General features: G+C 39.8%; 2 protein-coding genes and 1 long non-coding RNA gene across 5 annotated transcripts; 2 read left to right on the forward strand and 1 right to left on the reverse strand.

The window, feature by feature from the left end:
* Positions 1-1,539: 1,539 nt before the first annotated feature.
* LOC105044082 (uncharacterized) lies at positions 1,540-4,055 on the forward strand. The gene has a single exon (XM_010921879.4). The coding sequence runs from the start codon at positions 1,953-1,955 to the stop codon at positions 3,837-3,839; it is 1,887 nt and encodes a 628-aa protein (XP_010920181.1). The 5' UTR covers positions 1,540-1,952; the 3' UTR covers positions 3,840-4,055.
* Positions 4,056-7,539: 3,484 nt separating this feature from the next.
* LOC105044081 (uncharacterized) lies at positions 7,540-13,825 on the reverse strand. Of its 3 annotated transcripts, XR_831835.4 has the most exons (4): positions 13,551-13,825; positions 12,199-12,390; positions 9,477-9,579; positions 9,153-9,291 (listed from the first exon to the last, which is right to left on the reverse strand). It is a non-coding gene; the product is annotated as an uncharacterized lncRNA (long non-coding RNA). The 3 variants fall into 3 exon arrangements; XR_002164525.3 differs by lacking the exons at positions 9,153-9,291; positions 9,477-9,579 and adding an exon at positions 7,540-8,056 and having other exon boundaries at positions 13,551-13,803; XR_831834.4 differs by having other exon boundaries at positions 9,144-9,579; positions 13,551-13,806.
* Positions 13,826-14,656: 831 nt separating this feature from the next.
* Positions 14,657-17,671, forward strand: LOC105044080 (ferredoxin--NADP reductase, leaf isozyme, chloroplastic). The gene is made up of 9 exons (XM_019849839.3): positions 14,657-14,880; positions 14,962-15,196; positions 15,332-15,465; positions 15,982-16,060; positions 16,182-16,273; positions 16,407-16,484; positions 16,830-16,892; positions 17,040-17,274; positions 17,361-17,671. The coding sequence occupies exons 1-9, from the start codon at positions 14,764-14,766 to the stop codon at positions 17,426-17,428; spliced, it is 1,101 nt and encodes a 366-aa protein (XP_019705398.1). The 5' UTR covers positions 14,657-14,763; the 3' UTR covers positions 17,429-17,671.
* The last annotated feature ends 9,784 nt before the right edge of the window (positions 17,672-27,455 follow it).

The following is a 27,455-nucleotide window of genomic DNA, read 5'->3' on the forward strand; positions in this document are numbered from 1 at the left end:
AGTCTGTCTCCAAATTCATAGTGGATCTCCGCCACGCTTGGCATGACTGAATGCGTAGGAAAGGAAACCTAAATCATGGTGGATGCGAACTGGGAAAAGGATGAGGCGATGTAGCGTTAATCGGATGGATCATGTTCTCATAGGAGCATAATTGTGATTTTGAAATTTCTGCACCGAAGCAGGCCCAGGCCCAAATGGAAACGGCCAACCCATTTGTCATTTAAACAGTATATAAGGCCAATCCATTTATGGGATCTTATCCTATTCTCATATTAAATGGGTTAAACAGTTTGTGGTTTGAATCTGTTTATGCCAAATTCAAATTTATTTATAGCAGATTCAATACCGACTGAATTGGATCATATTTTGTCACCCTCATCGAATTATATACTGATGGGAATGAATGCTCCTTCGAAAAATTTTTGTACACCATCCATGGCGTACAAAATCTGATGTGAAGTACACCATTTTATCTTATTGGACCACATAGCCATCGCGTTTCCATGGATATTTATTATTCATAATTCTATTTTTTCATTTGAAATTTTGAACAATAAAAATGTATATTTTCTTTCGAAAAAAATTATGACATATTATGATATTCTATATTAAAATTATGACTTTTTGCATAGAATGTCATAAAGAGAGAGAGATATTTTCGTAATTAAAAAATTAATGACATAATTTTTTCACGGGATGTCATAGAGGAGAAGGATATTTTTACTTTTATGACATCCTGTTAAACATTATGCCATCAATTTTTCAATGATGAAAATATTCTTTCCTTTTTATGACATCTTTTGAAAAAAATATGATATCAGGAAATCATAATTTCAATGCAGGATGCTATAATATTAGCATAGGATATCATAATTTTTTTAAAAAAAATATTTTTATCATTAAAAATTTTAAATAAAAAAATATTATAAATATTAAATATATATTAAATATATATTAAAAAATAATGATGGTTCAATTGAAAGATGCGGTGCTCTCCGCATCAGATTTTCTGCGCCACGGGCGGTATACAAAGAATTTCGCATGCTCCTTCAGTCCACTACAACGCAACAGTCTCCACTGGCGGCCCACCCAATTTTTTGGTGCTGACCGGGCAGCTGAACAGGCTAGAGAATCCAGTGTGGCTTTCGGACTGGAGAGTAAAGTATCGACGTGGACAGATACTTTTGAAGGCGGGCAGCTTACCCTCATCCCCGCCACACGTCGTGCATCACGTTGAAAAATACTTTTACAATATATTCCCGGGAAGTATGGATCCTACGGTGTGCATCGCGCGCACAGTCCATCGCATAATGGACGGCTGCGCGCGGAAGCAGGCCGTGCGATGTAGGTCGTGCGTGGCCGCGTGCAACCGCCCATCGCGCGCGATGTCCCCCACGGAATCGCGAGTACCGCAGGGGACCACGCTCATTTCCGTGGTAACGCGAGAGCTGTCCATCTTAGTACTATATATCTGCTAAGTGGGACCCATCTGGAGCGGGTGGAAAGCTGGACCATCGTGAACTGGAACGGAGCTGGCTCTCTCCCCGCCCCGGCCGTAATCTAATCGCCGATGAGCGGATTCCCTTTTCTCTGTTCCCCTTTTTTTGTAAAAAAAAAAAAAAAGGAAATAAGCGAATAAATTACTCGGTTAGATGCTAAAACCAAGTGGAGCAGAGGAAACACGCGTTTGACCTCGCAAAAACCTTCTTTCTTCCTCCTTCCGTCCCATCTTCGGAGAATAGAAGAGGAGAAGATCGCATTCAACCTTCTCCAACTCGATCCAAAATCGAGAAATATCTACCTCGCCGTATTCTGCACAGAAAAAGGTCGAGGATTGAGGTCCTCGATTTAGTCCCACATCGGCGGATCGATCGGAGGACAAGGAGAAGGAAAGAGGACGGAGGAGCAACAATTGTTGGTGGGGAATTGGGACGGGTAGAGGTGGAGGAGGGATGATGGGGGACGGAGTGAAGCAGATCCTGGCAAAGCCGATCCAGCTGGCGGACCTGGTGACCAAGCAAGCGGGTGACGCGCACACCTGCCGGCAGGAGTGCATCGAGCTCAAGGCCAAGACCGAAAAGCTGGCAGCCCTCCTCCGGCAGGCCGCGCGGGCGGAGCTCTACGAGCGCCCCGCCCACCGCATCATGCTGGACACCGAGCTGGTCCTGCAGAAGGCGCTGGGCCTGGCGTCCAAGTGCCGCGCCCACGGCCTGATGCGCCGCGTCTTCACCATCATCCCCACCACCGCCTTCGCCAAGATGTCCACCCAGCTCGACAACTCCATCGCCGACGTCTCATGGCTCCTCCGCGTCTCCATCGCGGGGGCCGACGACGACCAGCTCCACGGACTGCCCCCCATCGCCCAGAACGAGCCCATCCTCTTCCTCATCTGGGACCACATCGCCACCCTCCACACGGGCTCGCTCGACGCCCGCTCCGACTCAGCCGCCGCGCTCGCCTCCCTGGCCCGCGACAACCTCCACTACGCCAAGCTCATTATCGAGGAGGACGGCGTGTGGCCCCTTCTCCGCCTCGTCAAGGAGGGCCGGGTCGATGGCCAGGAGAACGCCGCCCGCGCCCTCGGCCTCCTCGGCCGCGATGAGGAGAGCATCGACCGCATGCTCCACACTGGCGTGTGTACCGCCCTCACCAACCTCCTCAAGGACGGAGGCCCCATGCGCGCACAGGCCGCCGCCGCCTGGGCCGTCGCCCAGCTCGCCACCAACCACCCCGCCTGCCAGGACCTCTTCGCCCAGAACAACGTCATCCGAGTCCTCGTCGGCCACCTCGCCTTCGAGACCGTGCAGGAGCACAGCAAGTACTCCATCATACCCACCTCCAAGGCCATGTCCATCCACTCCGTCGTCCTCGCCACCACTACCAAAAAACCCAATTCCGATGACGACAGAAGCAGCAGCAGCCAATTCCCGCATCATCCCAATGCGCGGTCCCAAATCCACTCCGTGATCCAATCCACCATGGCTTCCGCCAAATTCTCCAAACTCACCGCTGCGGCAGCCAACGGCGCCGTGCCCCCCTCGAAGCCCCATCTCTCCTCCGGATTCGGAACCAAGGGGAGGGATTCGGAGGACCCGGCAACCAAAGCCGAGATGAAGGCGATGGCGGCCAAGGCGCTGTGGCAGCTGGCCAAGAACAGCCTGGCCATCTGCAAGAGCATCACCGAGTCCCGCGCCCTCCTTTGCTTCGCCGTCCTCCTCGAGAAGGGCTCCGGAGAAGTCCGTTACAACTCCGTCATGGCCCTTATGGAGATCGCCCGCGTCGCCGAGAACAGCCCCGATCTCCGCCGCTCCGCTTTCAAGCCCACCGCGCCTGCCGCCAAGGCGGTCCTCGACCAGCTCCTCCGGATCGTCGACAAGGGCGTCTTCGATGAGCTTCTGATTCCTAGCATCACCGCGCTTGGGTGCCTGTCGAGGACCTTCCGGGCGACGGAGACGAGGGTCATCGGCCCGCTGGTGCGGCTGCTGGATGAGAGGGAAGCCATCGTGTCGAGAGAGTCGGTGCTCGCGCTGACCAAATTCGCTTGCAAGGATAATTTCCTCCGCGTCGAGCATTCCAAGGCCATCATCGAAGCCGGGGGGGCCAAGCACCTCGTCCAGCTGGTGTATCTGGGGGAACAAGTGCAGATCGAGGCGTTAATCCTGTTGTGCCACATTGCCCTCAACGTTCCCGACAGCGAGGAGCTCGCGGAGGCCGGAGTCCCCGCGGTGCTCGCCTGGGCTTCGAAGCAGGGGCACATGGTGCAGGACTTGCAGGTGGATTCCTTGTTGCCGGAGGCCAAAGGTAGGATGGAGCTCTATCAGTCAAGAGCATCTAGATGATCACCATATTAATCCAGTGTGAGCTTTCTTCTTCTTGGCAATCCAAAGGTTCCGAACTGTATATACATCAATTTTTCTGTTCCCCCAATCTAAGGAGTTTGGTCAGCTGGGTATATGTGGTGCATTTGTGTGCTTCTAATGTTCTATTATTTTTTATAAATTTTTGTATATTAAGTGAACAATTTTTATAAAACCCATGAATCTGTTTTGATGGTCGCTTGTATGGTCGTGCAAAATGGTAAACCGATGCTCTACTGATGCATGTCAGTTAAATTATTTTTGTTTTTGTTTTTATTTATTTTATTTATTTATTTATTGTTAAACTAGCCATACATTCCGTTCTTTCTTTTTTTTCTTTTTCTTTTTTTTTTGTTTAAGTTGATGCAACTTCAGTGCTTGGTCCCTACTTTCTACAATAGGTGCATGTTGGAAGGTCTCTTTGTGCTAGTGAAATAAGCTCTAGTTGGCACTTTATCAGGGGATGCTTCTATATTGAGATTAAACATGTATAACGTCAGGCCAATAGTACTATCGTCTGGATGGTCTCTTTTGTAACTCAGTACACTGGAGGAATTGTATGGATTAATATCTCCGAGGTGCCATAAGTATTTCAGGATGTTTTTTTTTTTTACTTTTTGGACTGTGTTTATACTCATAATGTATGAGTGCTCCATCTTACCCAAAAAAAAAATGCTTTACTCAAAGAATTAAGCTTTGCAATCTGAAGGTTAGCATTTTAAACAATATGCTGGAGGTTTTCCTCTCCTATGGATGTGCCATATCTTGAAGCATGCTATGAATTTGATCACCTTCTATATTGTATGAGTCATTTTCGAAGGACACTCGAAGGACAGCATGAGGGACCAGACGATTGTTGTTGCATCTGACTCAACCCAACTCCTTGAAAATCCTTCAATTGTAGCCCATTGCAAGATGAGTCTAGTTTAAATCTTCTTATTTAGATCATGTAAAACTACCAGTTTGTTGTTGCAATATTGACTTCAATGGGAAAGAGCCTACAAGATTTCCTCACGTGGCCAATGCTTCTAATTGGCCATCGGATATTATAATAGTGTCTTGGGCCAATTGTAGGTGCTTTCTAAAGGAGAAATAGGAATACCAATATTGGAAGAAATCAACACCTTACGTTTATTCATTCATTGGTATGACTATATTTACAAGCTACAGGTGTAGAAGGATAAAATTACAAAACCTCCTAAACTAACTTAGGATCTCAAAAAAAAATTTAAAATCTGCTAAACGAACTTAGATTACAATCAGAATTTGAAACCTCCTAAACTAATGTTAGATCATAACAAATAACTAAGTCAGTTGCCCGAACTTTAGGGATATATATTATCTATTACAAAGTTGATGTAGGAATCATTGGCTTTCAATAATTTCTTGTTCTTCTTTCTTTATTCATGGTCTAACATTTGTTGCTAATGAGACTGACTAGTTCTTATTTGACCTTTTGGTTTTCTGTTTTTATTTAATGGTGAGTGATGAGAACAACGATAAGGACTCGTGTAGCTGCCGCTTGGGAGTGCTTCGCGTAACCTTGCGCTATAATCCCATTTTTAGGTCTGATAGAAACCTACGCTAAACCTAACTCACTATAAACTGGAAGTCTGGAACCATCAAACCGAGTATTTTTAAGACTACTCAATAAATTCACTGTAGTTGCCGGAGACATGTTTAAGGAAAGCAAAGGCACCGATTTATTCATTTACATTAGCAGTAGTTTGATACCCTTGGGTGGCGTAGCCGTGCTGAGTCCATGGATCTATAGACATACTCCCACAGTGTGTATGAGGTCAACTGGTTCGTAGACGAGATCGGGTGACGCAATAAGCATTCTCTATACCATCTTTTTTTGGTAAAAATTGTTTATACCATCATTGAACTTCATGAAAATTAACCCAAAAAAAAAAAAGGGAATGAGGTCCCATTCTAGGAAGCGTGCCCATACATCATTTTAAACCCTTCACCCCCCCCCCCCCCCCCCCGCGCGTGTTAGAGCCTGTAGCTTCCAAGTCCATAAAAGTCAAAAGCAGGGCGCAGATCCGTAGGAATACACCCTTAAAAGTCGCCATCAGGCCTTAGGTGTAACCAAAGCGGATAAGAGAAAAAAAAAAGAGGAGTGGAGGAGAACAAAACAATCGGCTCCTCCGATTCTACTGGACACGCTCTCATCGCTAGCACCGAAAGCATCGCTCAATTGCGCACAGACTCGCATAGATTAATGAAGGCCAAATAAAAGAACAGCAAATGCCGAAAAACTTTTGAGGTCTGGAAAGCATCTGAAGGACCGGCTAGACAGCAAAAAACTGGTGGCATTTGGACATCATTTATAGGGAGCAGTGATATTCCTATGTCAAAGAATTATGGAATTCTGGATTACTGAAAGCCCAAATCATGTTTCGTTCTGAACTCTCTGCCAAAATAGCAGCGATGATCATTTAAAAATTGCATCGGCTATTTTTTTCCTCAAAAAAATGATATATTATATACAGCTAAGCAATACACAAAATATCTCACAGCTGACATGGAGCGAAGGAGTATCTGACAGGACATCTTCCCTATGATTGCAATTTAGGAGGCTATCCATCATCCACCGCACTTTTTGACTCTGGATCCCCTCGAGCACGAGTAATTCACCAAATGTCAGAGAAGCAAATGACACCACTCAAGTGAGTAGCCTGGTTGGTTATCCAATTAATCATGGTTTTCACATTACCTTCCGACAGTATGTAGCATAAATATGATCCTATCAATATTGATCGACAAAGTACTGATCGTTCGATGCATAATATTTAAAGGTATCCACTGACCAAGTTAGTACCAAATGATTTAATTTTCAACCCCATTGAAAAAGGCCTGCCTGTAGATCTATTAAAAAGACAGAAAAAATAACACAATGTTAGACATAAAAGCAATGGTACCACATTCGGCAATAATTGCAAAGAATAATATCTACTTACATTCAATTAAAATACAGGAAATAGAAACATAGTTTTCATGTGATCGCTTGCCGCACTTTACCAACTATACTTTTCAGATAATTGGGCAGCCGAATGCTTATGACTTCATTGGCATCGAAGATTAATCTACTCTATGAATCTAATTCCCTCAGCACTACTTCATTATAAAGCATAATATCTTCTCCAGTGTTGTACGTTGATTGCTCAATATTTAATTTAATTTCGTGTTTCTTATTCTATTGGACCGGACTCGCTGATCCTTCATGACAAGTACTGCACTTACTGTGGATTGCAAGCTGTATATTGTACATATTATATAATATTTGATTTTATGACTAACCCACTGCACTGTAAAAGCTCAGAAAATATGGGAGGAAAAGAAAAAAAAAAAAAAAAAGAGTAAAAATGTTTTATAATGACGGTGTGCAACCTTCTGTCAACGGACTCTTTTCTCATCGACAACAAAGAAACCGAGTAAAAGACCTTCTCTTGCCAAAGCTTCTTGCAAGTTCTTGATCCCTTTAAAGTAGTGTGTGCAACCGTTCGTCTATGGACTCTTAAATCTCATCAACAAGGAAAAAAACCCAATAAACGACCTTCTCTTGCCGATGATTTTTGCAAATTCTTGATACCCTTTGAAGTAGTAACACAGAGGAAGACAAGTTTAAGAGAATAAGAGTAGATCAACAGAGGCGGCCACCAGAAGCAACGAAGCGGAACCAAAAGAGAAATAATCCTTTTGGCAAAGTAGAGACACCAACCCGTCACAAGGGCCTTGGGACCAACATGTTTAGAGTGTGATCGCCAAACCCTAAATTGACAGCAGAGCTTCCAGCTACCAAAATAAAAAACTAATGCTGGCCAATAAAAAATGGCGGCGCATGGATGCTGGCAATTCTGGTCCAACCACTACACGTTGTCTTCCATGTGGAGGCCTAATCTTGCTGATAAAGTCGATATGCTTCCCATTTTTGTACCCTTGGATTCTTTCAAGGCAGATCGGTGCCAAGATTCCTGCCAACTCTAAACTTTGGGAAATTAGTGCTGGTCATACATGGGATAATATGTACAAAATTTTGGTCTACAAGCTTAATCAGCATCTTTTCAACACTACATTCCATGCAACGTAACACTGCCAACATGAATCATGTCAGAAGAACACGCCGAGTTCCAGTCATCATGCCTTTTGACCACATCATCCTTGAACTACGGAAACACCTTCCACTTCAAGATCTGCACCATTTTAACAGGTGATGGTGATTATGAAATATGAACATTGATTGATGATTGATAAAAAGGCTTTGAATACTTTCCATGTGCTAAACCAACCCAACAAGCAAGAGTTTGAAGCAATCTCTTTTCCTTTTTAATGTGTCTGTGTGAGCACAGGTTCAATTCGAACAATCAACAAGTTTTAATCATCTGACACAAGAAAATACCAAGATGGCGGTAAAATGGAGTTTAAGGTTATTTAGGGAAAACACATGATCCACTAGGAAATGATGTCTGCAAAAGTGTCCCAATAGGAAAAAAAAGGGGAAACAAATGGCACCTTTTTAGAGCAGTCAAGCTGTATAAATTACCATGTGATACTAACAGAATCAAATGTCATGGTCGTAAAGCAATGTCATAGTTTATTCACTTGTCCCGTCACAGACTTCAAATTTTCAAAATCTCTGTATGAGCCAGGGTTTGCCATATCGGGCCAAACCGCCCGATATAGAACATGCCGAACCATCCCGATGGAGAACCGAGATGGTTTCAGTATGCAAAACGGTACATGCCATTGCCGGAAAGAAAAAAAGAGGAAGAGAGAGAAATAGAAAGAGAGAGAGAGAGGAAGGAAGAAAAAGAAGGAAGGAGATCCGCCGGAGGTCTTCCGGCGGACAGCCGTAGCCGTCGGGAGGCGAAACGGCCTCCCGCGGCTCCGCACGGGGAACAGAGGCGGATCGCCTCTGTTTCTCGGATTTTTTTTTTTTAAAAGCTTTTTCAAAACGAAGTCGGTAAGTGGTTTGCCGACTTCACTTAATTAAGTCGGCAAACCACTTGCCGACTTCATTTTGAAAAAATTTAAAAAAAAAAAAATGAGAAACAGGGACGATCTGTTCCCTGTGCGGAGCTGCGGGAGATCGTTCCGCCGCCCGACGGCCACGGCTGTCCGTCGGAGGGCCTCCGGTGGATTTTCCTCCTTCTTTTTCTTTCTCCTTCCCCCTCTCTCTCTCTATTTCTCTCTCTTTCTCTCTTTTTCTTTCCCGGTTTCCTTCGTCGGTTCGTCTCGGTTCGCAATGGAACAGAGACGTGCCGTATTGTACCATCGGCCGGCGGATCCGGCCACTGGTACCAGTACAGGAAACTTTGGTATGAGCTTTTGTGAAGTACTGCTGTGTGAACAGGAAAGCTTTTCATGAAACTTGGTAGCGTTTAGAATTTTCTTTTCTTTCCTTCTATGCTGTCATCCTGTGGGATTGCTGAAGTCACAAAACATCAGCAGTTGCATCATTATATTGAACAGAGACATTCAGACTAACATAGTAGTTACGTCCGAAAATCAAAAAAGAAACAACGGTGCCACTGAAGCAGGTGCTTCAGAACTTGGTAAGGTTTCAAAGAAGCATTGCGATTAAAGGAACAGTGTGCTGCTCTAGAGCACAACCTCAACTGATCAGGTTTTCTCAGGATACAGCAATCCCCACCTGTTGAATGTTGCTCCAATGGCCACAAGTCTCAGGAATTCACCTGCAAATCCCACTGGCTATCTAGAAAGAAATGAGATAGAGGTAGGGGTAAAAGTGATATGGATATTATCCATCCGAATTCATTTTCGTATCCAAATCAATCTAAATATGGACAGAAATTTGAGGATCCAACTAATATCCATATTCATATCTATATCCGTGTCCATTAAAAAAAAATGGATATGGATATAGATGGATAACTATCCGATACGTATCCAAATATCCAAATTTATATGTAACTTTATACAATTTTATATAGTACTTATTAATTTTTAAGAAAAATATACAGCCATATAAATATGTTATTAACTTGATTTATCATCTATTAAATAATATCTTTGATTATGTAGTCATGAAGTTTAATTATCTAAGTTATATCTGTTATTATATCCATACTTTCAGTATCCATATCCATTTAAAATAAATATGGATATGAATTTTTACATCCAAATAATATCCGTATCCATATTTTTATTCGTCAGATATAATAAATATGAATGTTGATATACCGGTATCCGATCTATATCCGATCCGGTTTTAGCCCTAAACAAAGGAGAGGAAAAAATGCACAAAAAAAAAGAAAAATCATATAAACTTCCAATCTCACATAGACCCTAAAACACCATGCAAATGACCAAAATAGTTGACAAAAGTACTCATATTACAACTCCCAATAGCTGGTATCACAAATGAGAAGTTTATTAGGATAATGATAGCACAGTAATGATTATAAATAAACTACAAAAGCTATGAGGGTTAAGTATTACAAAATCTAAATAAACCTTGTAATTCCAAATAAAATCACATGATTCTCATTGAGAGGAGAAGTTGGCTAAAATTTGAACACCAGCTGATGAACAGAAATCAAGTTACATACATAGCATACAACTGAGAATCAAAGCTGCAGTCAGAAAATTTCCATATCTGCCATTTGTATTCAGCATACAGTATACCAGTTCTCTTTGTTCTATTTTTGTTTAGCGGCGTGCAATACTGTGAATTGGTGGTGCAAGTCGTGTCCTGCAGCCTCCAGGAAACGAGTGAACTAATTTTGTGAGACTACAAAATTACTAAATATAATATGACTTAATTAGTTGACTAGGACTACAAAGTGTATGTGATCTCTGGTCACTCCAAACCTCTCTTGGGAAACAGACTTCTTTGATTATAATAAAATTTTCATTTTATCTTTTATAAAATTAGAGTGAATCTCTTTCTAGTTCTTGGGCATAGCAAAAAAGATGGCATTCCTTCACAACTCACAACTATATTGTTGCTTCATTAATTTCTTTAAGTAGTCGGTGATCTTCTCTCTTTCCAATACGCTTCTACCACATTAAGAGGCTCTTAAGTTTGGGCTAAATAAAAAATGAAAAATGGGGTAGGGTACAAAGGGATCAATCCTATTAGCCTTTTGGCTCGAAGACTGAAGCTTTAATATGAGTCTAGCCTGATGCAAAACCACGATTTCAAGTTTTGGCCAAGTGCAAGCTGAAAACAATCCCCAATTTCATGTTTCAGTCAGTTTTGGTTAGTGCAATGCTGGGGATCTTGACCAAGACTGACCTAAACTAACGTAAACCAGCCATTATTGGGACCATTTAAGCACATAGGATAGATAATATCAATTTTCAATAAGTATTCCTTTTTTTTTTCCTGAATCGAAGGAGGAGATAGTAAATTAACCATTGATAAGCTGAGGCCTTAAAAAAATCCTTAACATGGTATCTTTAAGACTAATATGAATAACTCAATATATGATATTTTGATAAAAATAATTTTTAACATAACTAAATATAACATTTTGTAGCCACATGCATTCAATATAAGATCTATTTAAACCCAAAAAATATAACAAAATGTTCAAATTCCATATGTTTTTGAGTTTTACTGAAAATGAAAGATAACAAATTTTCGAACAACTAAAGCTCAAGAGTGTATAATATATTTATGTTATAGATTCATGCGCAATACAAAATACCAATATACTTAATTTTGATTTATATGCAAAAATACTAATTTAAATTTTAAATTGTCAACAAAACTACATAAATAAAAAACCTGCGTAACACAAATTAGTCTAAAATAATGTGAAAACTTTCTTATTTTTAGAGTAAAAATTTAAAAATGAATATGTAAAATTTTCTAAAGTTTTAATTCCAATGCCAACAGATATCGCCTTAAAAGTAGTCACAAATAATTTTCATTCCTCATTCTAGAAAGATTTGCTCTGCTTGGAGTCATTTGCTTAGCCAACCAAACATACAATAAAGGGGAGAGGCTGGTTGTAAGGTGTTGTGCTTTATGAAGACTTAATTGGAAAGCTAATAAAGGAAAGAGATGCTGGTCATATTCTTCCTCCTACCTCTCCCATGCTCCAATCCATTCTTATATACCTCCCTACTGGTTTACCATTCTCCCCTCCCATGTTTTATAATTCCAATTGCTGTTGCTAGTTATTATTATCAGTGAAAAAAGAGAGTAGATCTCATATCTGAACATAATACAAGAACCACTCTGTTTCAACAAGGCTCTGTAAATATTCTTTTGTTTGGCTGTGCAAAAAGGAAGGTGACTTGTTGCTGTTAATCTACAGAAACTGGTTCTAAAACAGTACAATAGCAAATAATGAGTTGTTACCTCTAAATCATCAAAGCAGCCTCACAAACCTGGGTTGCATCATAGCTACAGAAGCTAGAAGATAGGAAAAGTGGTGATTCTCTAAGTATAGTCCCTTGGGCATGCCCAATGCCCAATTAAGTTTTTCTGGCAACATATAGTACAACACATATCATGCTTTAGTGTATCTCCATCATCTAGCAGCACGGTCATCTGCAAAAACCAAAACAAATTAACAATCCAAAGACATTCATTGAAAGGAATTGCTTAGTACCTCTGCCAGTCAGACTGCATAGAGGACTCCTATGCAGCTGTGAACTATTATGGCTTAGATAGTGTATGTCCTATACTGTTATAGTGTGAATATATTCTCCAGGTAAATTGGATCAATAATAATTCTCCAAAAATCTTCTCCATCTATTGAAACAATGAAATTTCAACACCATTATGATCATCAGAGCTAGGGTAACAATTACAGTCTGAATGTTGTTACTTCCTTAAAATTTTCCACACAAGGATCCGGTCCATAGTAGGATTGTCCCCCACCCCCATGTTTAGGAAGCTGATATGTTATTTTTGGGGCCTGGACAGTCATTTCAGGGTTCCTCTCTTGCTTTTACAGTTTAAGCTAACACTCACTATGTATCCAAGATCACTTGATATATTTAATAATGGCAATTTTCATAAAATTGAGTTGCAATTATACAGCCTTGATTCAAGGAGTCACTCAGTTACAAGTTTGCTCAACTACCTCACCTGCTCACTGTGTAAGTTCTCAGGCTCATGCATAGCTATTTGCTATGACAATATCAGAATTCATCAGAAAAGCTTTGAATATCTTCATCCAAAATGATAAATAAAAATGTCAAAAGCACCACCAGAATAGTGGATAACTTCTGGACAGATTATTTCCTCTTCCAAAGAATCTGCTAGAGAATATTCATAAACAGAAAAAAGGCGAAAAAGAAAAATTTGATATAAGGCGTCCTAACAGGATAGCGACCAACTATACCAATGTATCATTGATGTTAGGGGTCAAATCTAATATCAAGCATATAGTGTTCACCAAAAACCGTTTGTATTTCAAACCTCACATCGGATCCATAATGCAACTTTAGGAGAAATTTTTTTTTCCGAAGCGACATTCATGAAATAATTATGCATATATAATAAAAAAAAGGAGCAATGAGCCAATTGAAATTGTTAGGATTCCCTGTGCGACATTCTATCAAACAATTAGAATACCGATGCTACTACCAAGGTTCTCGTTTTCTTTAATCCTTTTCCTTTAAATAATTTCCAAGAAAAATAATCAAAGATCCTCGGTTTTCTTTATATAATTTAAGAATACTCTCATCTGGTCACAAGAATACCTCATCCGACTCGAAGGGAAGGAGTGGACGATCAAACGAATACGAGGGCTCGGGAATCGAAGAGCAGCATCTCTTCGGACGCTGGATGATTGCCGAGTGGCCGGATCTCGGAGATTCCGGGTTTGGAAGATTTAGGGTTAGGGTTTGCGGGAGGGAAAGATTAGAAGGAAATCAGAAAATGGCACCGAATTTAGGAAATAATTGTTTCAAGATCCTTCCACAGATACAGTATAATTTCTTGGTCTCCAAACTAGCGAATTTGATATAAATCGGCATTTCATGACTTATGGTTGGATGAAGATGCCGACTTTGGAATATGCTGGGAATTCGAAAAAGATAATCTATAGCCAATAGCTTCCAAAATGGATGATTTATTATCTAATCATCCCTTGCAAGTCGTCATTCAATAAAATTATGTTTAATTAAAGAGATGTAAATTTGAAATAAGAGGATGGTATGATCATCAAATTTATAAAATTATTTGTTTAATTGAAGTCACTTTGCATGGTTCCAATGATAAAGAATTAATCTATGCAAAATATGGACAAGTGATACGGCCATACCAGCACCAAAGTATCGGATTTCATTAGAACTAGTAGTAGACTAAGTCTGCACAAAAATTTTTTAGCAGAGCCATATTTTGGTTGCCAGATGGTTGGGAATTAAGTTGCATTTTAATGATTATTATCTTATTAATTACAATCTCAACTCAACTTCTAATCATCTATCAATCAAAATATAATTCTGATTTTTATTTTTATTAATTTAATCTATAGCATTTATTATAGACTCAGACTGCATAAGAATTTTTTAGCCCGGTAGATTTGTGGATTCGGGTAGCATTTAAGGTAGGCTCTTCTACGTACCATTTTAGATATGGGTGAGGACCAAACCTAGGCTGGACCAATTACACCCCTGGCAGATATTGCATTGTGAGACTGGAGTTACAAATTGACCTTTATCCACAACCATTCCACTAATATCTTGAAGCCCCTCCAAAATGTACAACGACCACTTCATTCCCACCACCAATCTCCTCCACTCATTCAAATCTCCCAATCCTCTCCCACCCCTTTTCTAAGCACCTCTCTTTCTCTCCTCCTCCTCCTCCTCCCCCTCCCCCTCCCCCTCCCCCTCCCCCTCTTCCCTTTAACTCTTCTTCCACTTCCATTGTCTCTCTTCCCCCCCCTGAATTCAGAAAAGAAAGTAGACAATGGCTTCTGCTGCAGTAACTGCTGCAGTGTCCTTCCCATCCTCCAAGTCCTCATCCCTTGCCCTGCCTACAAGTAGAACCTCCATCTCCACTACTGAGAGGCTCAGTCTCCACAAGGTAAAACAATCTCTGATCCTCTTACTGCAGATATCTTATAGTGGTCGGTGCTTTATGTTGATGATGAATCCTTGCTTTCAGACATGCTTGCACCCAAGAAGTGTGTCCACAGCTGGGAAGCTGGTCTCAATAAGAGCCCAGGTGACAACAGAGACGCCTGCCAAGGTACAGAAGATCTCCAAGAAGAACGACGAGGGTGTCGTCGTCAACAAGTATAAGCCGAAGGAGCCATACATTGGGAGGTGCCTCCTTAACACCAAAATCACCGGCGATGACGCACCTGGAGAAACGTGGCACATGGTCTTCAGCACCGAGGGTATCGATCACCTTTCTATATGCTTGTAATTATATCTTAAGGAAGTTTATTCGTTTTCCTACTGTTACTACGTTAGCAGAGAGTTTTAATATCTGATGATCAGATTGATGGTGTATGTATGATGGCTTTCTATAGGTGACGTTCCATACAGAGAGGGACAGTCCATTGGTGTGATCCCTGATGGAATTGATAAGAATGGAAAACCACACAAGCTCAGGTTGTACTCAATCGCCAGCAGCGCTCTTGGAGATTTTGGTGACTCCAAGACAGTGAGTTTGAACTCTCCATTACTCTTCTTTTTCTCTTATATTAAGTCTCCAATTGCTATGGTAGACTATTAAATCATCTCTATGGGGGTGGTTCTGTTTCTCAAATACTTGCAATTACTAATTTTAGAGATCTTTCTTCTGGTTTTTGATTAATAAAGATAAGAATGTGTTTATTAAGTACTTAAAATTCATGATTTTATAATCCATCATTCTTTGAGTAATCATTATTTCTTTTCCTTTTTGCCCCATTTCTGAGAACAGTTGTATATTTCCAAGATGCAGACAGAAGTCCTGTTGGCTATGAGTATTATCTATCCATCAATGCATTATGATGTGTCTTTCAGAAACTTGTGATTCATAATTTCGTGGGTCTGTCTCATGATTAATTTTGACGGAAGTGTGTTTTATGTGATGTTTAATTTAATTGGTCTGAATAAGCCAATAGCTATGTTTATATCATCACTAGTCTTTCTATAGAATGTGTGACTATGAGTTCAAGATGCATTCCATGTACAGGTTTCTCTGTGTGTAAAGCGGCTTGTTTATACTAATGAGCAAGGGGAAATAGTGAAAGGAGTCTGCTCAAATTTCTTATGTGGGTATTTTAACTCCTCTTCTCCTGTTGTTGTATGTTTTGTCTAACCTAATATTAAAACTTTCAGTTGATTAAGTGATTGATGATGTTCCAACTATGTCATGCCGTTGTGTTTTTTAAGGTGACATGAAACCTGGTGCCGAAGTTAAGATTACAGGGCCAGTAGGGAAAGAAATGCTTATGCCTAAGGATCCCAATGCAACTATCATAATGGTAATCTGGTGACCTGGTTTTGCTCTTGTTAACTCTTTCAGATGTCGAGTTCTGTGTTGTAATTTGATCCATTGGCCCATTACATTTTGTAAATATATTTTTACGTTTTTATTGATGATCTTGCTGGCTGCAGCTTGCCACAGGAACTGGGATTGCACCTTTCCGCTCCTTCTTGTGGAAAATGTTCTTTGAGAAGCATGATGACTACAAGGTACTGCTTTTTTGCATAACAAGAAATGAGTAGGTCTTATGAGTATAGCTTAGTAGGCAAGTCATTGGATAATATTTGTGGCAAATTCCTTCTGAAACTTTTAAACTACATAAGAGAATAATGTCATCCACTAAGATAAATGTCTTATAGCTTTAAATGAATAACAAAGACCAAAAAAAAAAAACTTTAACGACTTATATCATACATGTGATGAAACTGTCTCTATTGAAAATTGCAGTTTGTAAGAATTGCTAACCAGGCTCCATTAGTTCATCCTCACGATGTTTCAAATAATTAAATTCATCATTGGACATTCAAGTTTAATTTATTAAAATTTTTATGCAGTTCAACGGACTTGCATGGCTCTTCTTGGGAGTTCCTACAAGCAGCTCCTTGCTCTATAAGGAGGTGGGCTTATTGCTATAAATTCAAAAAATTCTCATAATAGAATCATGTATTCTAAATTCTTTTATGTTTATTTTGGTCATTAAATCTTATAGTCAGCAATTACTTATACTATATTCTTAATGGACCTCATTGTCTTGTGATCTGTAGGAATTCGAGAAGATGAAAGAGAAGGCACCAAATAATTTCAGGGTCGACTTTGCTGTAAGCAGAGAGCAAACAAATGAAAAGGGAGAAAAGATGTACATACAGACTCGTATGGCGCAGTATGCTGAGGAACTGTGGGATCTACTCAAGAAGGACGATACCTATGTATATATGTGTGGACTAAAAGGAATGGAGAAGGGTATTGATGACATCATGGTATCTTTGGCTGCTAAGGATGGTATGTGTATAATATGGTGTAGACAAATGGGGGGAAGATCATATGTTATACACACTAATTTCCTAATTCTGTTGCACAATTTGCAGGTATTGACTGGGTGGATTACAGAAAGAACCTGAAGAAGTCAGAGCAGTGGAATGTGGAAGTGTATTAGCTTGCATTTTTGCGCATGTTGTGTAAGGAGCTCATCCTTCTATAATATACTCTTTACTCTCGTTCTATGTGGATAAGTAATGTTCTCTTTTGTGTTTTATTTTAGTTTCTTGTAAGGCAACTGTATTATTCTGGCCTTGTAAATTTGATTCAAGAGGGATTTTAAACATTGTAATTCTAGCCAATTTGGATACCTTGTAATGAACCTCAGCGATAATTATAGTTTTTATACTATTTTCCTGCACAGAGCAGTATAAGTAATTGAGCTCTACATGAGAGTACAAAGAGATGATATTGTTCCCTGCTGGTTCAGCAGAAGAAACGTCAAAGCTATCACCATGCACAATGATCCTTAATTAGTGCTTTTCCTCTCAGGGAATTGGTGAATAATCTAGTACCGTGCAAGGATATGTTTGGTTTATTTTATTTTGCCTTCTATGGGACATGAGATTCTCTTCTATATACCAGTCAAAGGGATACTGTTTTCCTTCTTCAGTATCATACTATCATACCTCTCATTAAAGTTTCTCTAAATCAACTTCCGATCCATGTCTCCAAACTGCAAGTATTATGTACTAGAAATTCTAAGGGCATGTGTCTCTTGTCTTCATTCCACTGCTCTGGTTCTGTGATAGCCCAAAATCTAGCCCAAGCCCAAGCCTAATCTCAGCCCACCAAAATGAAAAAAAAAAAAAAACAGGGGATGAAACCGGGAAGAAGACTCCCGATAGGAGTCTTCTTCTCCGGCAAGACCGGGCAAAATAAGGACTCCTAGGACCCCTCGGAGTCCTAGGGTCCTCTATAAGAATACTCTTCTCCCTTGAGACCGGACATCGGCCTCTTCTTTCTCTCCTTCCCTCCGATTTTTCCGAAGTAAAGCCGCGGTCACCGTTTTGATTTCTCGCCGTGACTGCCGCCGACGAGGTCACCAGAGGCCGAGGTGAGTCTTCCTTTCCTTCCTCTCTTCCTTCCCTATCTTCCCGTACCTGTGTTTGAGGCGGCCGGCGACGAGTGTCGCCGATCTTTCGGTCGGGAAAGACACCCTGTTTTTGGTCCTTTTTCCTTGGATTTTTCGACGCCGGCGATCGGAATCGATCGCCGGCCACGCTCCTCCGTGACCGGGGGAGTGGCCCCCGTCCACCGCCGGCCTCCGCCGCGGCGGCCGTGGCCTGAACGGCCCGGCCAAGGATGGGCCACACCGTCCCCTGTTCCGGCGCGGGAAGAACCAAGAAAAAGAAGAAAAAGAAGAAAAAGAAAAAGAGAAAGAAGGAAAAAGAGAAAAATGAAAAGGAAAGAAAAGAAGAAAAAGAAAAGAAAAGAAAAGAAAAAATATAATAAAAATAAAAATAAATAAATATATATATATATATTTTTATATTTATATATATAAGTGAGTAAATAAATAAATAAACAAATAAATAAATAAATAAATAAATAAATAATAAAAGAAAAATGATGAGAGAGAGAGTTCTCTCTCTTCTCTCTCTTCTTTCCGTCTGAACCCTGACTTTCTCTCTCTGGAATTGAACTTTCTCTCTCTACTTTCTCTCTCTAGAATTTTCTCTCTCCTGATGGATTTCTCTCTCTCTAAAGTTATCCTTCTAAGATTAGCGTTGGGGAAGGCTTCATCTGATGATTCTGATCGAGTTTAGAGACGAGTCTGATTTTAAGCGAGATTTTGATTTTGGAATTTGTTAGATTTAATTTTGAATTAAAATTAATGAAAAAATATAATTTTGGATAATAGACACGGAAGAATCTCCTAGAAGTTAGTCGATCTGTTCATTCAGTGCTCTGTGAAAGGTAAATAATGAAACATCTTCTCGAGATATTCCATATTTATTTTGAAAATAAATAATTATTCTCTGAAATTATGCATGATTTATGAAATTATGTTTTGAAAGAAAAGTGCTTTTGAAATATTTTGGTATGTCGATTTATGCACATGTTCAGTGAAATATTTATGATATATTATGGTACAAAGTGTTTTGATACAGATCGAAATTATGCTCTCAGCCTAACTATATTTCAGTGGGCCCCGCCAATGGGGATTTTACGTTGGTACTCAGTGGACCCTGCCAGTGGGGGTTGTGCGCTGGTGTTTGTGGACCCTGCCAGTGGGGGTTGTGCGCTGGTATTTGTAGACCCTACCAGTGGGGGTTGTGCGCTGGTATTTTGTGGACCCCGCCAATGGGGGTTAAACATTGGTCATAGTCAAAGCTGTTGAGTTACGAGTGTTTTGAATCGAATCGGATTTATGATTATATTATATGTGAATATTTAAAAATATTGGATCTGCATTAAATCAGCATGAAATATATTTTTATGTTTAATTGTAGCATTATTCTTGAAAATTTTATAATATCTGAAATATCTGGTAGAGATACTTGTTACTTACTGGGCTGTCTAGCTCATTACCTTTCTTTCTATTTTTCAGATTCAGATAATTAATTTCGAACATGGGAAGAAATATTGGGACAGAGCTTTTAGAGACGAGATTTAGCGTTGTCAACTTCAATTGAACTTAGATCTATTGTTTTATTGTTAGCAAAAATTTTATTGGATGTAGGACATTTGATTTAATTACTTGAATTACAGTTGAATAATAATTATTTGAATTTATTCCGCTGTGATGCATTGATATCGTGATGAGATGCCTTGCATGCTTATAGAGAGAGTTCTTCATGAGTATGCGGCGGTTGCCGCGACCCTCGATTCATAATCTCGAATCGGGGGCGTGACAATTAATATGGTATCAGAGCATAAGTGGATAAATTATGACACATAGAATTTAACATAGTATGAGTGTAGGTGGGTAAAAATTAAGAATATTGGGACGTTAAAGTATGAGCATCATAATAAACCCATCCTAACAAATAGATAAATAAATCTAATAAGGTTTTACTACTACAAGGTTACCATGCCTCCCCGTAGAATGATAAGAACTACTCAAGGAATTGCAAGAGAGACATCACAACCATAGGATGGTAGCACTCCCCATCTGACCAGTGGCACCCCTCAGGAGGAGGGAGTCGTAGATCCTAATGGGAGTACTTCGAGAGCACGTCAAGAACCAGATATGGCTCAGTTAATACATACCCTAATCAGGATGGTACAAGCTCAACAACAAATACAGCAGCAAATGTTTGAACAACAGCAGACACAACGAGATACACAACAACATCAGCATCTACCACCACAACATGGAGAGCAACCAGTACAACGGAACAACATTTCAGAATTTAAAAAGCTTGCTCCTCCAGCTTTCAAGGGGACTACTGAACCTTTAGAGGCTGACAACTGGATAATGGAGATGGAGAAGGCTTTCGCTGTCCAAGAGTATTTTGATGAAGAAAAGATTCGATATGCAGCTTATTTACTATAAGGAGAAGCATACAACTAGTGTCAGCGACTACAGCGTAAGCATAAACAAGACGGCGAAATACTTACCTGGGAAAGATTTCGGATTGCATTCTATGATCAGTACTTTCCTCGGAGTATAAGGATCCAGAAAGAGCAAGAGTTTATTTATTTGAAGCAAAAGGGTATGAGTGTGACTGAATATGAAGCAAAATTTACAGAGTTAGCAAAATTTGCTCCGAGATTAGTGGATGGTGAGCAAGAACGTGTTCACAAGTTCGAGATGGGATTGAGAACTGAAATTTGAAAACAAGTGGTTCCATATGAATTGACAACTTATGCAGATGTGGTAAACAAAGCACTGATAATTGAAAGGGAAGTCAATGAAGAACGCATGGAAAGGGAAAGAAGGCAAAGAAAGAGAGCAAAATTAAATGATACACAAGGGCAGAATAATAAAAACATCAAAAGATCAGCTAAGAGAGCAATAGATAATAAGACTCAACAGATTGATGGTGAGCCGTGCTCCAAATGTGGCAAAAATCATGCAGACAAGGATTGCTATTGGAATACCGGTGCTTGCTTCAAATGTGGTCAGATGGATCATAAAATTGCTAACTGCCCGCTAAATACTGAAAATCAAGCTGGCAAAAGAACTCATGAAGGACAACATAAGGGTGGCGGACAGATTTCTAAAATCCAGGGAAGAGTTTATGCACTTACTCAACAGAATCCACAGGCTTCCAATACAATGGTGACAGGTATGAAAAATTTCGAGGACGAAATTTCTTTTTAGGGGTGAAGAATGTGATAGCCCAAAACCTAGCCCAAGCCCAAGCCTAATCTCAGCCCACCAAAATGAAAAAAAAAAAAAATAGGAGATGAAACCGGGAAGAAGACTCCCGATAGGAGTCTTCTTCTCCGACGAGATCGGGCAAAATAAGGACTCCTAGGACCCCTCGGAGTCCTAGGGTCCTCTATAAGAATACCCTTCTCCCTTGAGACCGGACATCGGCCTCTTCTTTCTCTCCTTCCCTCCGATTTTCTCGAAGTAAAGCCGCGGTCACCGTTTTGATTTCTCGCCGTGACTGCCGCCGACGAGGTCACCAGAGGCCGAGGTGAGTCTTCCTTTCCTTCCTCTCTTCCTTCCCTATCTTTCCGTACCTGTGCTTGAGGCGGCCGGCGACGAGTGTCGTCGATCTTTCGGTCGGGAAAGACACCCTGTTTTTGGGCCTTTTTCCTTGAATTTTTCGGTGCCGGCGATCGGAATCGATCGTCGGCCACGCTTCTCCGTGACCGGGAGAGTGGCCCCCGTCCGCCGCCGGCCTCCGCCGCGGCGGCCGTGGCCTGAACGGCTCGGCCAAGGATGGGCCACACCGTCCCCTGTTCCGGCACGGGAAGAACCAAGAAAAAGAAGAAAAGAAGAAAAAGAGGAAAAAGAAAAAGAAGAAAAAGAAAAAGAGAAAGAAGGAAAAAGAGAAAAATGAAAAGGAAAGAAAAAGAAGAAAAAGAAAAGAAGAAAAAGAAAAGAAAAGAAAAGAAAAAAATATAATAATAATAAAAATAAAAATATATATATATATATTTATATATATATATATATAAGTGAGTAAATAAATAAATAAATAAATAAATAAATAAATAGATAAATAAATAAATAAAAGAAAAATGATGAGAGAGAGAGTTCTCTCTCTTCTCTCTCTTCTTTCAGTCTGAACCCTGACTTTCTCTCTCTGGAATTGAATTTTCTCTCTCTACTTTCTCTCTCTAGAATTTTCTCTCTCTAGTTTGTTTCTCTCTCCTGATGAATTTCTCTCTCTTTAAAGTTATCCTTCTAAGATTAGCATAGGGGAAGGCTTCATCTGATGATTCTGATCGAGTTTAGAGACGAGTCTGATTTTAAGCGAGATTTTGATTTTGGAATTTGTTAGATTTAATTTTGAATTAAAATTAATGAAAAAATATAATTTTGGATAATAGGCACGGAAGAATCTCCTAGAAGTTAGTCGATCTGTTCATTCAGTGCTCCGTGAAAGGTAAGTAATGAAACATCTTCTCGAGATATTCCATATTTATTCTGAAAATAAATAATTATTCTCTGAAATTATGCATGATTTATGAAATTATGTTTTGAAAGAAAAGTGCTTTTGAAATATTTTGGTATGTCGATTTATGCACATGTTCAGTGAAATATTTATGATATATTATAGTACAAAGTGTTTTGATACAGATCGAAATTATGCTCTCAGCCTAACTATGTTTCAGTGGGCCCCGCCAATGGGGATTTTACGTTGGTACTCAGTGGACCCTGCCAGTGGGGGTTGTGCGCTGGTGTTTGTGGACCCTGCCAGTGGGGGTTGTGCGCTGGTATTTGTGGACCCTGCCAGTGGGGGTTGTGCGCTGGTATTCTGTGGACCCCGCCAATGGGGGTTAAACATTGGTCATAGTCAAAGCTGTTGAGTTACGAGTGTTTTGAATCGAATCGGATTTATGATTATATTATATGTGAATATTTGAAAATATTGGATCTACATTAAATCAACATGAAATATATTTTTATGTTTAATTGTAGCATTATTCTTGAAAATTTTATAATATCTGAAATATCTGGTAGAGATACTTGTTACTTACTGGGCTGTCTAGCTCATTACCTTTCTTTCTATTTTTCAGATTCAGATAATTAATTTCGAACGTGGGAAGAAATATTGAGACAGAGCTTTTAGAGACGAGATTTAGCGTTGTCAACTTCAATTGAACTTAGATCTATTGTTTTATTGTTAGCAAAAATTTTATTGGATGTAGGACATTTGATTTAATTACTTGAATTACAGTTGAATAATAATTATTTGAATTTATTCTGCTGTGATGCATTGATATCGTGATGAGATGCCTTACATGCTTATGGAGAGAGTTCTTCATGAGTATGCGGCGGTTGCCACGATCCTTGATTCACAATCTCGGGTCGGGGGCGTGACAGGTTCTAAAAAAAATCCATGTTTTCTTGATGAGAAATATGTATTATAGTCTTTTACTACTTAGAGGTCCTGCTTTCTTGCAGCATTTTGAAATACTTTTAGGTAATATTTCGGCTCTCTAATTCTTTTTTTCTACCCAAAGTTCTTTAATCCAATTAATTTTATCCATTCTATTGGAAGCTTTGTTAAAATCTCATTTTCCTTTTTCCCTGATTGCTTATCTTTGCCTCTAACCAGATTTTTCCTCAGTGTTTAGTCTGGGCATGGGGTCTGAAAAGGATACAATCTAAAACATTTTCATATTTGAATGGCATATTAGTTTCTACATGTTCAACATGCTTGATTGTCTCGATCTTACAGTAATATTATCCAATGGCTAACCATTTTGAGATTTTTACTGCCACTTTACTTTTTTTAAAGAAAATCCTTTTTTGTTTTCAAATTCAGATGATATATGAACAGGTCCTTGATTGACGACAAAACATGAATAGCAGATTACCTCTAACATTAAAAGCCATTTCATTAAGGTAATAAGTTTGAGACAAAATTGATTTGTTTTGATTACAATTGATTGGTTTCAACCATGGCCAAACTGAAACTGATCCTCTGATCTCTACTAGTTTCGATGGTTTTCTAGTTACAACCAAAACTGGCTGAAGTCATGACCATGAATAAATTCTTTAAGCAATTTTTTTGGAGGTTTAGGGCATGTTTGATAATTCCTCATAGGATAGGCGAGGATTGGAGGGCGTGACGAAGAGAGAGAGAGAGAGAGGGAGAGGAAGGGAGAGCCTGGAGAGTTTGGCGACCTAAAAAAAATTCAAAAGGTCATTTTTAATCTAGGAAGAATCCAGGCCCGCAACCACGCACACTTGGGCTCTACCTGCATTCCGCGCTAAGAATCCTGGCTTATCCACCGGCGATTGGCGAAGATTCCAAACGAACCCTTTTTATTATAGTTATATCATTTTTAATAAAAATTAGTAATTTATTTTAGAATAAATTATATTCGTAATATTTAAACTAAGCTAAATTTTTATAAGTGGTACCTAAACTACAAAATTTTAAATTTAAGTCTCTCAACTATCTGAACTCCTTGAATGTTACCCCCGAGGTGGATTTCGGCCGTTTTCTCTCATCGAAAATCTGATGTGGCAAAATCTGGTATTGACGTGGCAAAATCCGATAAAAATATGATAAAAATAATATTTTATTATCATTTTTTAATTTTTTAATTTTTTAATTTTTTTCATTCTTCTTCTTCTTCTCTTTGCCTTCGCACTCTCCCAACCCCCATTGGCTCGCCACCCGCACACCCCCTTCCCCATCGGCCCACCCCTCCGGCCCCCCTCTCCGATGTCCAAGGCTTCTGCCCCACTCCAGCGCACCTCTGCCCACTCCAGCACCGATGGATTGTGCACTGGTGTCCCTTCGGCCCCGCTCCACCCCTCAGATCGGCCGCCCCTTGCCCACCACCGCCGCCCCCCTTTCTCCTCCCTCGCCTTCCACTGAGCCCTCTTCCCGTCGCCGCCAACATCCCCGATCGGCAGAGACCTCTCGACTCTTGTCCCCTCGGCCGCACGCCTCCTTTCCCCATCTCCTGTCGCCCATCCCTGCTCTCCTTATCATTACCTCCTGTCGATTTGTGCTGTCACCCTCCTCCCCATCATCACCAGCGTCGGCCTTCTCCTCCGACCTCTCTCAGGTGCTTTCCTGCCATAGATCTCTGAAAATAAAAAAAAAATTAAAACAAATATATCCAACACAAAACCCCAGTGATCATCTAAGCATCTCTGTTTCATCGCTCCAAGCCTTCCATCCTGTTGAGCTAGTGGAGGGAGAGCGTAGAATCCACTGACGGTGATGGGGCGGGGTGTATCGGAGAGTGGAACCATAGGGGCACATGGGAGCAGGGTGGGGTGGGCCGGGGGTGCAGCTGGAGGGGATGTGGTAGGGGGGGCGCACTGAGGTGGGGGGGTGTGGTCGGACGGGTCGGTCGAAAGGAAGGAGAAGACTCCTTATGGGAGTCTTCATTTTTTTTCGATACTTTGCGATTCATGCGAAGACAAAAAAAAATTAAAAATAATAAAAATAATAATAAAATATTATTTTTTATCACGTTTGCATCGGATTTTATCTACGTCAGTATCAAATTTTGCCACATCAGATTTTTGGTGAGAGAAAATGGCCAGAATCCACCTCAGAGGTAACATTAAAGGGATTCAGATAGTTGGAGGACTTAAGTTTAGGATTTTATAGTTTAAGGACTACTTAAAAAAATTGATTTAATTTAAAAATTATGAATATAATTTATTATTTATTTTTTCTTAGAAACCAAAAGTATAATAAAATAATATATGCATGAAAATTTTATTTTTTTTAAAATTTATTTTTAAATGCCTTATTCTTAAGAGTTCTCTTTTGTACATATGTAAGTAACGACATTGCTGGCTCATCCCATTATGGTTTTGAAGAGTAATAGATTAGCTTTCCAATTGGAACTTTTGAGTTTGACCACTTAATATCTTAACCATACTTATATTCCATTTTGACGCTGCAAAGTGGAATCATAACTAGGCATACTTAACCTCGATTATAGCTGGTTTTTATGTTGGTGAGATTCGTGAAAAAGATTTAGATTTAGCAGGTTATTTAGGTTAAGACTCCAGATGAATCGAGCTACTTGCAAACTATTCGAGTTCGATTCGATTATTATCGAAATTGAGCCGAGTTCGAGCTCGAATGGCTTGTCGAGCCGAGCTCAAACAGAAGGATATTCAACTCGAAAGCTCGTAAGCCTACTCAAATTTATATATATATTTAATAATATTATTTTTATTTATAATATATATTAATATATATATATATATATTATTAGTAGGTTAAAATTTGATTTTGAATTTGAGTATGGTTCGGTTGATATTCGAATCGAGTCGAGTTGATATCTAATTTTATCTATTTTTTATCGAGCTGAACTCGAACTTGGGATATTAAGGCTCGGTCGATCTCAAACTGAGTTTCGAATATGGATATTTTGAATCCAGTCGAACTTGAACTTCCAGCTGCTTGACGCGGCTCGACTTGATTGCATCCTTAATTTAGATTATGTTAGGGTCAAGTTTAATATAGAACAAACTCAAAATGTTTTTGTATAGATTGGGTCACATTCCAGATCAAGTATTTAGCTTTTCTTTTACAACTAAAAATAAAATAATTCATAATTAATATATAGACACTAAAATTTTTAAATAAAATTAAAAGGATCGATCTAAATCTGAATTTTGATTCGAAAAACTTTTATTTTATACAAAAACTGATTATTCTTGAGTTTATAAACTATTTTTCTAAAAAAATCTTTATTGACATGAAAAGTCTACCAAATAAACAATACATGTTTAAATACAATTGATGATATAAGTGAAACCGACCCAAATCATGGGCTCCGAAGTATCGGATCAGTTTTAATGGGATCGGACCGTTTTGATTACGTGTTGATCGAACCCATTTGCAGCCCTATCTTAATTTCGACTAGCCCGTAGCAGAATATAATCCATTTTGGTGGCAGCAACGTGCTAGCCCAACTTTGTGTCTCGCATGGCTCTTCAGTGGACGTAGCCAATGATGTCTTCGTGCCATGCTTTTCTTCTTTTGCTTCCTAAGAGCCCGTCAGCTTTCCGAGTCCCCGAAACCAAA

This window comes from Elaeis guineensis, chromosome 4 (genome assembly GCF_000442705.2).
Source record: "Elaeis guineensis isolate ETL-2024a chromosome 4, EG11, whole genome shotgun sequence".
Taxonomy (NCBI): domain Eukaryota; kingdom Viridiplantae; phylum Streptophyta; class Magnoliopsida; order Arecales; family Arecaceae; genus Elaeis; species Elaeis guineensis.

What these genes read in the sequence shown, in the direction of transcription:
- LOC105044082 (XM_010921879.4), top strand. Translation starts at nt 1,953, where the DNA reads ATGATGGGGGACGGAGTGAAGCAGATCCTGGCAAAGCCGATCCAGCTG.
- LOC105044080 (XM_019849839.3), top strand. Translation starts at nt 14,764, where the DNA reads ATGGCTTCTGCTGCAGTAACTGCTGCAGTGTCCTTCCCATCCTCCAAG. An exon ending in AGAGGCTCAGTCTCCACAAG is followed by an intron (nt 14,881 to 14,961) that starts GTAAAACAATCT and finishes CCTTGCTTTCAG; the next exon opens with ACATGCTTGCACCCAAGAAG. An exon ending in ATTTTGGTGACTCCAAGACA is followed by an intron (nt 15,466 to 15,981) that starts GTGAGTTTGAAC and finishes TTCCATGTACAG; the next exon opens with GTTTCTCTGTGTGTAAAGCG.